This window comes from Syngnathus typhle, linkage group LG4, assembly GCF_033458585.1.
Source record: "Syngnathus typhle isolate RoL2023-S1 ecotype Sweden linkage group LG4, RoL_Styp_1.0, whole genome shotgun sequence".
NCBI lineage: Eukaryota > Metazoa > Chordata > Actinopteri > Syngnathiformes > Syngnathidae > Syngnathus > Syngnathus typhle.
Window position 1 is genome coordinate 23,068,183 of NC_083741.1, and position 13,866 is coordinate 23,082,048.

The 13,866-nt window shown below is 42.0% G+C and overlaps 2 protein-coding genes across 2 annotated transcripts; both read right to left on the bottom strand.

The window, feature by feature from the left end:
- Nucleotides 1-3,990: 3,990 nt before the first annotated feature.
- On the bottom strand, nt 3,991-8,920 carry LOC133152929 (high-affinity choline transporter 1-like). Its single transcript, XM_061276917.1, has 8 exons — nt 8,737-8,920; nt 8,274-8,387; nt 7,364-7,519; nt 7,135-7,283; nt 6,919-7,062; nt 6,263-6,416; nt 5,763-5,980; nt 3,991-5,707 (listed from the first exon to the last, which is right to left on the bottom strand). Exons 1-8 carry the CDS (start codon nt 8,918-8,920, stop codon nt 5,033-5,035), a joined length of 1,794 nt encoding a protein of 597 aa, XP_061132901.1. The 3' UTR covers nt 3,991-5,032.
- A 1,488-nt stretch (nt 8,921-10,408) lies between these two features.
- arl6 (ADP-ribosylation factor-like 6) lies at nt 10,409-13,275 on the bottom strand. The gene is made up of 9 exons (XM_061277322.1): nt 13,115-13,275; nt 12,042-12,187; nt 11,909-11,970; nt 11,771-11,839; nt 11,603-11,697; nt 11,386-11,515; nt 11,261-11,316; nt 11,144-11,187; nt 10,409-11,074 (listed from the first exon to the last, which is right to left on the bottom strand). The coding sequence occupies exons 2-8, from the start codon at nt 12,159-12,161 to the stop codon at nt 11,162-11,164; spliced, it is 558 nt and encodes a 185-aa protein (XP_061133306.1). The 5' UTR covers nt 12,162-12,187; nt 13,115-13,275; the 3' UTR covers nt 10,409-11,074; nt 11,144-11,161.
- Between the last annotated feature and the right edge of the window lie 591 nt (nt 13,276-13,866).

A 13,866-nucleotide genomic window follows, 5' to 3' on the forward strand; every position in this document is an offset into this window, starting at 1 on the left:
GACGCTCTTAAACTTCCCCAACAGAACACAATGTCATCTAATAAAAAATATTGTACTTCTTGGAGGGGGAGGCTTTAAAACGATGTGGATAAATAATACACATAGTCAAGGGCACATTTTAATCAGATTGTTTTTTGTGTACATGTATTTTTGACGCTAATTCAAAACATGTACTTAACTATTTTGTCGCAAATCCGGTTTTCAGATATTTTCATTAAGTTAATAATAATAATAATAATAATAATAATAATAATAATAATAATAATAATAATAATAATAATAATAATAATAATGATGATGATTAAATTATAAACAATTCCAACATAAGCCCTTTTGGAGCATCTTATAGCAAGTATTGTTAAGTCAAGGCAATAATGCATCTCGTTTAAAAAGAGAAAACCTTTGACTTTTAAATATGATTTCTTTACAGGTTCTTTGAAATGAAAGCGGTACTGTCATCATTATTGTATTGTACTGCTATCTAGTGGAATTTTTGCGAAGGTGCACCATAGTGACAGTATTGTAAAATAATATTTAATAATCATCGTTTATATTTAACTACAGTCAAATTGTACGCGAAAAATCAAGCCATACTAAAAGTCGATATTAACAATTTGCTTGATCAATGGATCCATTGCCCAACACGCGCACGCGCAGAGACGCGCGCACGCATGTGGCCATTGTGTGCATATCAATTCCGTTAAAGGTCAACTTTTTCCTCTTGCAGTCTGTCAGAGAATAATTGGATGAAGGCGGTAGGGAGCCAATTACATTATTAAGGTTAGAAAAACTAGAATGGCAGAAATAGAGATATGTGTGAGTCTCCAACAAACGCCCTGCTCATCATCGGCGTTGCTTTTTTTCTCAGCTGTCACGTCTTAATATGTGACCATATAAAACTATATAAAAATCTGAAAGTCATTGAAAAGTTTGAGAATTTTAGTTATTACTTTTCAGACAATCGACACAAATCTGCTAAAAAAAAGAATTGTGTTGTTTCCTATCATGTCTTGAGATCATCTTTAAATTAGTAATATGATAAAATCAGCAAATTAGCTTCACGTATCAAATCATGAATGTGCAGCAAGCCTCCATCCTGATTTCATTTATGAAGTCAAAAGACTCAAATCATCTTTGAAATGACTTTTTTTTTTTTTTTTTTAAACTGTTGGCCTTGCCCTCTTGGTCCAGCTGATCAGACCCGATTCACAACATCTGGAGACCGAGCCGCCACACCTTCATACTGATGATTGGAGAACCTTTAAAAGAGGCCGGCGCTCCAACCTCAGTTGGTTTGCCAGTACGCTGATGCATCTCCACGCTAGCACAACTTATTGCTTGTCTTTCAATTCTCTTCCTGCTGTGTGTTATTTTTTTGGTCCATATTTTTTGCGTTTACCAATCGTCCACATCATAGAATTCCTCCATAATTTGTGCCCACGACTGGTCATTGAGCAACAATTTTTAACTGTGCAAGCTCCACCTCAAAATGTGTCATCTCCATGAACTAAAAGAAACGGTGTGTGTGCGTTGTCATCGTCACCTTCTCTCAGGATAATGTCTGTACCCTTGTGCTCCTCAATCAGCCCTAATGGATCCTTTGGCTCCGATTCAGCTGGGCCGCTGATTATGATACTAAAGACGCACACACACACGGAACACACGCACACAAAACAGGGTGCGGTTGGTGGCCGTTGTGCGTCATGATGAGCTAAGAGGTGCGATGACCATCACGACATCTTTTCCATTCTTTATTTGCTGCAGGAGTGTCGAATGCAAATTCAAAAAGCAGCAAAATGTATTCTATTTACTCTGATGGTGTGTTCTTTCGCCACTGCATTGCGTGTGCACACAAATGGAAAGGGTTCACATGGGTCCCATCCATCGTGCTCCATTTGAGAGCAAAGCGACCCGGTCCCCGGGGGCTAATATGTGGCCATTGTGCTCTCTGTATTCTTCTCCTCGCTGAATTTCTATGGGCTGTTTTAATAAAAGCAGTGAGGAACGCACAATATGACAGTCTATGCTTTTAGATTACACGTTGGACATTTTGGAAAAATATCAGCTGTAAGTTAAATGGCAAGAAATGGAAATACGATTTAGTGGAATTGTGAAGTCATGAGCAGGTAATTTGCGTTCCACTGATAAATTACGAAAGCACCACTGGAGAGCATGAATTAAAACTAATTGAAGTGACTCCATTGTTTGTCATTGGAATAACTTCCAAATAAAAATTGGGGCAAAACATTGTCTGTTGAACTTCCGTGAAGCCGATTCCGACTTTGCCTCACGGGTCGGACAGAAATTCCCCCGCCCCCCCCGTCCGCCGAGCTCCACTCTGTCTACCTGCGGCCTGTCTGAGTGCTTGTAGGGCCGCTCGGCTAATCAAGTTCTCCTGGCTGATTTTATTACGGAGGCCGCTACATTCATTTAGCTGACGATTCTCCTCAGCTGCTTGGAGAGGCTAATGGAGAAGATGGAGAGATAGATGGGAACCAACAAGACATACCACGATAAACCCAACGGTGTCTTTGGAAAAATAAAAAAACGTGCCTTCTGTTTCCAGCACCGGCTTTGCAATTTAATTAGAGACGCGAGTTCAAAAAGATGGATCAGTCAACATGATAGCAAAGCAGCAGATGAGATCGAGGATGCTTTGATCCAGCATGGTCTTCTCTGGAATTCACCGAGATACAAAAGGGATTGGAATTTGAAAATCCAACCTGAAGTCAAAGATCTTCAAAAGGGAAAAGGTCTCATTCTAACTGGCAGGTGTACGTTGCAAACTTCATCGGCCCACTTGATTGCCGAAGAGCAGAATTTTAACAGCGAAATCTGCTTCCGTCGCATGACTCCAATAACGAGATCCTCGAGGACGTTCTAAATATATCCAGTGCGCATGAAGGAATGACTCTTTTGGTGCAGGTCCAAACGTTCTCTTTGTCAGAGTCCTACGTAAAGCACAAAATAAATGGATTGAGTGGGCCAACCGGCGGTTTCCCTTCATAATTGTTAATTATGGAGAGTGCTGGCCGAGGCACCGATGGAGATGGGATGTTCTCCCTCCCCCCCGTCCACCATTTTATGGGATTGCTCTTAGTTCTCAAGGACACAAAACAGGACACTTGTGATAAAGGAGGAGGTTGCAGGGGATGGGTGGGGCACGCTCGTCATTCTTGCGCTTTACTATTGGTGCACAAGATGGCAACAGGCGCCAGGATCCGCCCCGTCCCCCTCCAAGTGACCACCAGCGACCCACGTGGTTCCTCCTCCAGTCCAAGACGAGAGCACAGCACTTAAGATAATGTAAATAAGAGGGGGGTGGGGGGAGGGCGAGCTATTTTAAGACTTTTCTATGGCCGTGGATGTCCATCAAAGACGCAAGCCAAGCGATTGTAATTTCACTCACGTTTTCAGACATGCTCTCTGTCTCTCGTCAAAGTGGCCGAAGGGCTTGTCAAAAGAAAGCCGTGATGTAAGATGCTGTAAAAAAAAGTATGGACTTAACATATCAGTGAAAACAAATGGTGTGTGGAAATGATTCCATTTTAGATGATTTTCTTGACCAATTATTAAAATAAAATAAGTTGACGAGAATGCTCGTCAATGGCATACAAAGAGTTCAAATTGAAAAAAATCGACACCTGATTTTTCAGTGTATAATATCCCCCAAAAATATTTTTTTTTCCATAAAATATGTACCTAAAGAAGATGCTGTTTGATTAAAATGTAGAAATTGAGGGTTTGTACTGTGTAGTTAAATTTTCCAGAAGTCCTACAAAATTTCCAAACATGAAAAATAATGTTCACGACAGGGTCAGATCCTTTCCAAAAAAAAGGTAAATTCAATTAAAAAATATTCCTAATAAAAACAATTTAGTATTCCAAAGTAGATTTTATATTTGTTTACATGATAATGTTACATTATTTTTTTTATTGATACATCTGCTATGACATCAAAAAATAAATAAACATTTCGATAGCATCCTTCCTTCTTACATGATTAATGCGGAACAGCAATTTGTTATTTCTACACCTTCCCCCTCCTCCATATTTATACAAACAGAGAAAATCATCTGTACATGGCCATGGACAACACACAAATTACAGATCCAAAATTCACAAGTGACTGACACGCTATTCTGCGACAACTCCACTTGCAATCAAATAAATACACAAACGGCAAATTACATTTTTGATACGAGATGATTCGCTTTCACATTCATAATCATATTTTTTTCTTCACTGCTGTGAGCTGTGTGGAAATGCACACATCATTTTCATTAAGGCAGCAGAATAAAAGTCTCATTGATCTTGATCGGCTTCTGAAAGAAAACCAGCGCAATGACTATTTCCACTATTGCTTCTAGAAGTTCTATTGAGCTGTGCTGATGAGTTGCCTCTTGAGTCATGATCTCGTTTGTCTTCTTATATCGGAGGTAACGAAATCAGTTTTGGGTCATGTGATCATTCAGTTCCCTCTTTAAATGCTTGACTGTTTTTCCGGGCACTGTGAGTGACTCGCAAATGTCGGATGTATTTGTGAAAGTTAAGATTGAAAGAGTGTTATTACCGTATTTTCCGGCCTATAAGGCGCACCGGACTATAAGGCGCACCTTCAATGAATGGCCCATTTTAAAACTTTATCCTTATATAAGGCGCACCGGACTATAAGGCGCACCATTAATGCATCATGTCAGATTTTTAAACCAAATCAAATCATTCTCCATTTTATCTTTTTTATTTCAACTTCAGACGGAACAAATTACTTTATAATCATAAAATAATGATCCATAGTCCTTTTGAGTCATGATTCATAGTCTTCAGCGCACTGTTGGTTTTTTTTTAGAACATTTTAGGTTTTTAGGTGCGCCTTATAGGGCGGAAAATACGGTAATTTTGTGAGAATATATTGCTGCGGTGTGCCAGCCGGTGTTGCACCTCATTGTCCTTCTTTGCGTATCATCTTCGGTTTGATGGACAGCCGGAGCAGTTTTTTCCCAGTCTTCTAAAAACACACGTCTGGATCTCGTCACTCTTCATCGTGGCGGGAGTAGTCGGGGCTGGACTCCTCCTCTTCCTCCTCCACGGTATCTGTCGGCAGTGTGTCGCGGCGGGTGAAAGCGGCCGCCAAGGTCACGCTCAGCCGCGGTTTGACGGGCGCCATCTCGGACAGCCCGATGTTGTTGCCGCGGGTCACCAGGGTGGTTTTATCCATAATCTCGCCGCTGTGCTTGGACACCACGGCGTCGAGAAAGTCGTATTTATGAGACAGCTTGCCGCTCTCAAACAGGTACTTGGCCAGGTAGGAAAAGGCCACGTTGCCCAGGAAGGACGCTAGCATAGACGCTGTTTTGAAGGGAAACTTTTGGATGACCACGTCCTCCATTTCTCCGGTGATGTGGTGCTTGCGTTGCTCCACGCTCCATCCGGGGTAATAAATGAAAGGGGGCAGTTGGAGGTAAGGTTCCCCCCCGCCGATACGCAGCACCATGCCAAAGGCGTACGCCGCCACCGAGCCGTACGTGTTGGTGCCTTTGACGAAGAGCACGCTGAGGAGCTGCGGGAAGATGATGACGTAAACCAAGTCCGAGCTGAGGTACCACAGTCCGTAAACCGTCCCCGTGACCAAGGCCATCAGCGTGGCCAGACCGCCGAACACAAAGATGGTGATGCGCATGACCCACACGATCTCTCGATCGGACGCCTGCGGAGACAAAGGTTAGGACGGGTTTGAACGTTAAGGAGAGGCGGACGCTGACCGATTGTCTGAAGGCCAGCTGGTAGATGTTCCTGGCAAACATGGAGCTGGCTGACAGGATGGACGAGTCGGCGGATGACATGACGGCGGCCGACACGGCGCCCAGGCCGAAAAAAGACACAAACGGCGGGCAGAGGTGCTGCAGAACGATGGGGAGGATCATATCGGCTTCTTCTTTCTCTTTGGGAGGAATGCTGCCGTATGTTGTTTGGTTCCAGTCTGAAGACCGTCACAATAGAGAAACACCATTACAGAATCCCCCCCCCGAAAAAATTCTTTAAAAATAAATGTTGACTGTTGGGAACGAAAATAATGTGAAATCTGGAGAGCGATCCATTAATTTCTTCCCTTGATGAGGTAACATTTAAAAATGGATGGCTGCTACATTATGAATGAGTGCAACCAGCTGCTATCTACCCAAGCTCTCTCAGATCTAAAGGCAACACGGGCCCACCCTGAGCGACCGACACACCAATCGTGAACTCAAGCGCACACACGCACCTGTGGAGGCCCCGATAGCTCCGATAAGAACGGAGGGAACGGCCATGACCAGGCATCCGAACGCAGCGATGAAGGACAGCACTTGTGCGTAGGTCGCAGAAGAAGCGGAGAGCACTCGTTGGAAATAAACCTGCCAAGGGATTCCTCCGAGCATCTAGGCTCGATCAAATTACGCACGTGGAACTTGATTAGAACGGAATTACGAGTACCGTATTTTCCGCCCTATAAGGCGCACCTAAAAACCTAAAATTTTCTCAAAAACCAACAGTGCGCCTTATAGTCCGGTGCGCCTTATATATGGACCAAATTCCTAAATTCAAACTGGCCCGAAGTATTGTGTCATGAAATCAATCATAAGTGGCCCGCTGAAGACTATGAATCATGACTCAAAAAGACTATGGATCATTATTTTATGATTATAAAGTAATTTGTTCCGTCTGAAGTTGAAATAAAAAAGATAAAATGGTGAATGATTAGAAATCTGACATGATGCATTAATGGTGCGCCTTATAGTCCGGTGCGCCTTATATAAGGATAAAGTTTTAAAATGGGCCATTCATTGAAGGTGCGCCTTATAGTCCGGTGCGCCTTATAGGCCGGAAAATACGGTAACTTGGAAATAACCACATCACAGTAGCGTCGCGAGATGACAATACCAGGAGGCAGAAATTGTCGATCCAGACCCAGGTGTCACTCTTGTCGATGCTGCCTCTCCACGGCGACTGGTACACGTACTCCACTGCGGTCACCGTGATGTCTGACACGGCCGGGTTGGTCAACGCGAACGGCACGCTGATCCACTGCAGGTGGAAAAAAAATAGAACTGGTTCTGGATTCTCGTGGTTTTCCACATTGTCTGGAAATGGACCTACCAGGCCGAGAAAGATGCAGAAGAGCTGCACGACGTCAGTGTAGGCCACCGAGTAAAGTCCTCCGACCAGCGTGTAAAAGATGGCGATGAGGGCCGAGATAACCACCGACATTTTGATGTTGATGTCCACGATGACGCTGAGCGTGGCGCCTGAGGGCACAAATGATGATGTCACGCAGATACGACCGCGGCGTTTACGAGCTCCTTTGCCGAGAAAGCGTTAAACATACCAAGAGCCGACAAGATGGCGGCGGACCAGAAGATCTCCCCCATTAATGCGGGTATGAAGAGAAGGCCGCCCATGCGTTTGCCGTACAGCTGCTGGAACGGGTCCAACATGGTTACGTAACCTCTTGAGCGCATGGGCTTGGCGAAAAAAAGTCCTCCTGGTAGACAAAGAATTCACCGTTGCACGCACGCTTGGACATCATTTAGCAAGATTTAGAAGATATTAACTCAGTGAAGAAATAAATGGTTAGAAATATGTCATGCTTTGTCAGGTCACGTCTAAAAATCGCTAGATTGTGGCGCAACTTGCTCTCGTGGAACAATTTTGTACCATGTGATGTCATAGATGTGGGGGAAAAAAAGACATTCTAGTCTTTTATTATCAAGTAGTTTATGGAGTATATTTGTCTTTTAAGAATTTAAAAAATCAATCCCAGGTAAAATTATTTATTTATTTATTTATTTATTTATTTATTTATTTATTTATTTATTTATTTATTTATTTATTTATTTATTTATTTATTTATTTATTTATTTATTTATTTATTTATTTATTTATTTATTTATATAACAAGCCAGTGATGTCAGCCATTAATTACTACTGCATCACTGTATACAAAATATAAACAGATACAAAGTGATAAGTGTATGTACCACAGGGGTCACCAAGTCCGGTCCTCAAATCCGGACTTGGTGACCCCCGCTGTAAAAAATTAAATACAGAGACAAAAAATGTCGGGGTACAATTGCTCACACCACGCACACATTTAAACAACACCCCAAAGAAACTTGAGTAAATTCACATGATGCATTTCAAAATTAACTAAGTAATTATCATATGTGTGGTTGGACACAAAAAGAAAAAAACATGCGTCGAAATGGTTTTTGCATGCAGTGGTCGGTCAGACTCACCTACAACCAGACTGAGGGCATATCCAAAGGGGGCTTGTGCCCAAGCCAAGCCATAATCTGGCAGATAAACGTACTCAGCTGTGCCATTAATGTATCCTCCTCCGACCCACGTTGCTGAAAATACAAAAAGAATCTTCAGTTGTCTCATGACATTTATGATATATATTTTTTAAAATTATAATTAGAAGCACATGCAGTAAACTGGATCAAACACTCAAATGTGACTTTTAATGTGGATGCGAAAAAAACGAAACATTTTAATCAATACTTAAATTAAAAAAAAAATCATATCTTTGTAAAAGATTGGTGACGAATGAATGAACGAATGAAGTGTCCGTGAAGAGACAAAGAGAACGTTACTCAAGAAGATACAATCAACTTTTTAGAATCTGATTTTATATATATATTACAACGTCACTGTTTATTTCCGATTTTCTTATCAAGTATAATCAAGGTGCCTTACCAGTCATGGTAAATCCTCCGACGAATAATCCAATATCTCTTCCTCCGACCATGATGGTTTCGCTGCGGTCGGTCCCTTCGGCCTCCCCGGAGTGTTTGTTCTTCCATGCCGCCCAAATGCCCACAAAGAGGATGAGGAGGTAGAAGAACGCGATAGCCACAAGCCCCTCGACGTGGATGGTCATGGTGGCGCCGGTCTTGCGCTAAGAACAACGACGCATGGAGACCTGCACGTCGCGAATAAAGTGTCCTTAAAAACGTACGTGTTACAAAACAGATTTATTTTTAAAATGCTAAAACTTGGGTGCATTATTTTGTAGTTTAAAACAGAAAATAGTTTATAAATCGACTCAATAATAAGATATGCAGCAAACAATTACCATTTGCGTAATTACGCACGAAAGACGACCGCAAATTTGAAGACGCAAAAATAATCAAATAACAAATTATTTGTTTGACAGAGCTACGAAAGTATTAGGAGGTCTTTTAAAACGTACCTGAAAAGTTTCTAGAGGCATGCGCTGCTTCTCGGACGGCTTCTCTCCAAAAGCCTGCAAGGAGCGCTCCAGTGAGATAATGGCGGAGGTCTCTTGGGTGACTCGGTGGGCTTTTAAGGGGGGTAAGTGCCGTCAGAGGACTGGTAGCACACGTCAGAAGAACCCACCGTCTCGGTCCCACCTCGCTCAATGAGGGGGGGGGGGGGGGGGGGGGTCACGTCATACGTGCTTGGATTCAAGTACATCTCCAATCTGGAGTCTGGGCTGCAGCTTTAAACAAGTCAATTTAATTGCAGAAAGTACAATAAGTGCATTATTGGAGACAAAAACTCGAAATTCTCCATTGAGGGCATCTCGGCCTACTAGGTGATTTATTTTTTATTTTCGTCATATTCTGCTCATAAGCCCAATTAGCTGACTCACTGCGTTTTTGTGTGTGTGTGTGTGACTGATTGGGGGGAGCTTTGACGCATCAACCGAAGGACACTACGAAATATATAGAGTTCGGTTTCATTGAAATAATTCTTAAGAAGCTATTTTTTCACTTGGTCTTTTAATTACACTTGCAATTTAATGTGAGCATACATAAAACGTGATGAAAACAAAAAAAAAAATAACCACCGTTAATAAGGCAGTGTTTTTATTTGTGGAAGAGAATCATTTTTAAAAACTAATTGCGTAATGTACGATAGTCGAGTCAAAGCTGACGGGTTCCCAATTAGGAAGACTTCTGGAGGGAGAACTCAAAGGACACGTGACCTTCTTCCAGGTTGCCCGCTAGCCACACGCATCCAAACAGAAGCCATATTGCTGCTCGGAAGCCTAATTGAAAGAGATACGACGAGGTAAAAATATTTAGCGCGAGCAGCGCCTCCTGCTGGCAAAGCTCTGGAATGTTTTCAGCACCATGGACAGAGAACATTAGAATTACAACGCTGAAGGTAGATCACGAAGAATGCTTAACAATATCATTTAAATATGAAAATAGGAGTCATTTTGGAGCTTAAAATAATTGATGGAAGTGTTGAAAGTCTTTTTAAGAGTTTGGAATCCACCGGCTGGCCAATTAATGAGCAGCTGTTGTTGGCAGGATATGGAAGGGTGAGCGAGAGCCAGACACAAGACATACGCGGACACATTAACTTCATTAATGAGACATGGGAAGAGACCACCATCTTCCAAAAGGAGGGGGAAAATGCTTTTTATTCTTTAAAAACATTTACAACGAAATAAAACATACGACTTAAGACGATACATATCCAAGAGATGATCTTACGTTGTCCTAACATTGTGCTGAGACTGTTATTTCATTTATATATATAAAAGATATTTTACAAACAATTTGCTGTCTATGAAGCCTCCGACTGTTAAACTTGTACAGACCTTTGCCATAATATACAATTTCCCGCACCGTCATCCAGTTTTTGTTTCATCTTACACTCAACGTAGCTACTCACAATCGGCTAATCGATGACAACATTCAGGGCTGTCACCCAAAACATGTTCAAGCTTCAAATAAAAAGAAAAGAAAAACAACCACCAGAAAAAAAGACCATTATAAATTTAAAAAGAAGCTGCGCATATATTGGCTGCGATGAATGACGACGCGACGGTTTTGCCACGTGCATCTCTTTGTTCGGCACACAAACGTCCGAGATCTCGTCGAAGTGCAGTTTGCAAAACCATCATTGTTTTCATTCTCTGCGGCACATGGTCAACTTGTGTACAATTCAAAAGAAACCAGCAAGTGGATAGAAAACTTGTGAAAAGAGACACACACGTCAAAGACAATTCTTTAGATGGCTCCAGGGACCACCAGGGTTGGTTTTACATAATCCAGAACTAGAAGAAAAAAAAAAACTCAAGATTTCTGCGTAAAGCACAGATGTCAACAAAATATTTTCGTGTTACCTCCTGCAAAAGCCCCTCTCATGTTCTCATGGATTTGATTTGATCTGTAAATAGCAAATCAGATCAATTACCCCTTTTTAAATTCAACGTCGTCATTATCGGAAGCGCTCAGCTTACCTTGTAACCACTCCACCCCTTCCTGCAAGCCGTCGCCTCTCAGCGCATCGGTGGCACTGAAACGGAATTTTTTTCTGCATGTTTACAAACACAGAGGAACATTTCAAGTGCAAATCTGATCATACCAGATGTGCCAAGGTTTGTCCTTGATATTGTCCAAGCACAGCAGCTGGGAGACTTTGACTGAAGACAGAGCGTCTCGGACATCCATCTTGTTCGCCAAGAACAGGATGGGAATCCGCTTGTGTTTAATGTCTACGGGGGGACGGACAAGGATGTTGTCATAAAATATCATCTGTAACCAGGAAGTTACTCCAAAAAATAATTTCACAACAAACTTACCGGGATGATTCAATAAAGTGTCCAATTCTTCTTTGGCCACAACCATCCTCAGCTTATCCGCACTGTCGATGACAAAAATGACAGCCTGCCCCTCCCTGGCCGACACATTTTATTATGATTATCAGTCAGCCAACGACCGTGATTGAGATGTTTGCGTGAGCAACTGACTTGTAGTAGTGCTCCCACAGATTTCTGTATCTGCCTTGGCCCGACATGTCAAACACTGTGAAGGAAAGGCTACACAAAGACAAGTGAGAAGAAATACACAACGAGTTACATTGCAAAGTTACCGTGATGAAAACCAACCTGGACGTCTTGAACTTCTCGATGCTGAAACCGATGGTTGGGACGATGTCTTGTGCCTGCGCCTGCCGGTTATATTTGACACGTTAAAACCTGCACGTCGAGTCAACAAGCTCGGATGTATTTGTAGCCTTACATTGGACGGTTTGAGTTTGTTGATGATGGTGGTTTTGCCGCTGTTGTCCAGGCCGAGGCAGAGCACGTTGACTTCTTTCTTGAAGCCCAGCCATCCTGCCAACTTGTCAAACAGCCCCATTGGCAGCAACCATCCACTCTTGCCCCCTACGATAACAAAAGAAATACCGTAATTTTCGGACTATAAATCGCACCGGAGTATAAGTCGCACCAGCCATAAAATGCCCCAAAAAGTGAAAAAACAACAACATATATATGTATATAAGTGGCTCCTGAGTATAAATCGCCCCCCCACCCACCCAAACTAGGAATAAAACCGCGACTTATAGTCCGAAAATTACGGTAATCATTGAACTCAGTGTAAACGTTTGCTATACTGAACTATTTCTGCTATGACGTCTCAACAATGATCCAAGAAAGATCACGGCACATTTGAATCCATTTAATCCGATTGCTTGGAGGTCTTAAAACGCCCACACAGTCATGACGTGATGTTTGCATCTGTCTTAACGTTCGTATCTCGAATGATACAGCACAATTCTCCGACTCGTTGTGTAAATACTAAAATGACACCTCGCAACTGAAGCTGTATTTTAAAATTGCGTTGTGCAACTGTCCATCGTTATCCCTAGTTTAACACTAACCAAGCAATCGTGCCATTCCAAAATGCTCAAGTGTTAAACTCACCGACACCGCGGTCATCGATCAAATGTGATGTTTTATCAACTCGTTAGCCGATAACACCGACTAAAGAGATTGGAGCGTAATTAACAGTCACGGTCCTATTTCGTTAATCTTCTCTGCTCTGTCACCATACGGGTTAGCCCGAGCTAACCCCTTGATAGTAACGCATAATCTTACACTTTAGGTCAGATTAGTTATATTAGCGAAAGATCTTTACAAAATAGCGTCAAATATGAAGCAAATGATCAGTAAATCCGACTGGAAACGTCAATCTGAAGCCACGTAAACTGCTCACGTCAGAGCTAGCTGCGCTAACGTTAGTTAGCATGTATTACCATGTAACTTGCAACTAAAATAAAGACGCTTTTGTTTTCGTGTGCTCAACTTTACCTTTGATTAAAGTGTCTTCTTGTCGTGCACAGAACTGCAGTCTGGGTGAGTTTAGTCCATCACCGGAGAGTCCTGTTCATTGTTTTCATTCATTTCTCGTGCACATTTCCATGGTGCCCAGGATACGCTCCTAACTAATGGTGCATTCAGGGGGAGTCGGGATTTTACATATCCAGGTTATTACACAGCAAACCTTGATCTCGGGAAGTGTATGCGTGACGAAATAATTTTGTGCTTTGTCTTCGTAAATACATGTCAACAACTCTTTCATGATTTTGGATAAACGTGTGTGTGTGTGTTTTTTGGTAGTTCCGGGTCAACACGGAGCTCGACCCAAACGTACGCAAAGTAACTAAAATCCCTTAAACGTTGCTTTCACTAAACCCTCAATGACATCATCATAATCAATCAAATTGATACCATTACGTCACAAAAAGTTCAGGATTTTAGGTTTTTACTTTTAAACGATCCTTGTCATATTTTGGATATTTTTGCCACGTTCTCACTGATGTTAGAGTGTCACGATTTCTTCAGCAGGTCACTGGAAGTTTCACAGAAAGGAATAAAAAGTGAACATCCTTGGTGAAAAAAAATTGATTTTGGCTCAGAGAAGAGCAAGCTGTGTAGAAAGAACTGAAACACATTTGGTCTGTCTATCTATCTATCTATCTATCTATCTATCTATCTATCTATCTATCTATCTATCTATCTATCTATCTATCTATCTATCTATCTATCTATCTATCTATCTA

Coding starts and splice junctions, on each gene's coding strand:
- LOC133152929 (XM_061276917.1), bottom strand. CDS start 8,920: ATGACCATCCACGTCGAGGGGCTTGTGGCTATCGCGTTCTTCTACCTC. Junction 7,520..8,273: donor TGCCCTCAGTCTGGTTGTAG/GTGAGTCTGACC, acceptor TTTGTCTACCAG/GAGGACTTTTTTTCGCCAAG. Junction 6,417..6,918: donor TCGACAATTTCTGCCTCCTG/GTATTGTCATCT, acceptor GATCGAGCCTAG/ATGCTCGGAGGAATCCCTTG.
- arl6 (XM_061277322.1), bottom strand. CDS start 12,161: ATGGGGCTGTTTGACAAGTTGGCAGGATGGCTGGGCTTCAAGAAAGAA. Junction 11,516..11,602: donor CACTTTATTGAATCATCCCG/GTAAGTTTGTTG, acceptor GTCCCCCCGTAG/ACATTAAACACAAGCGGATT. Junction 11,317..11,385: donor GACAAACCTTGGCACATCTG/GTATGATCAGAT, acceptor ATTCCGTTTCAG/TGCCACCGATGCGCTGAGAG.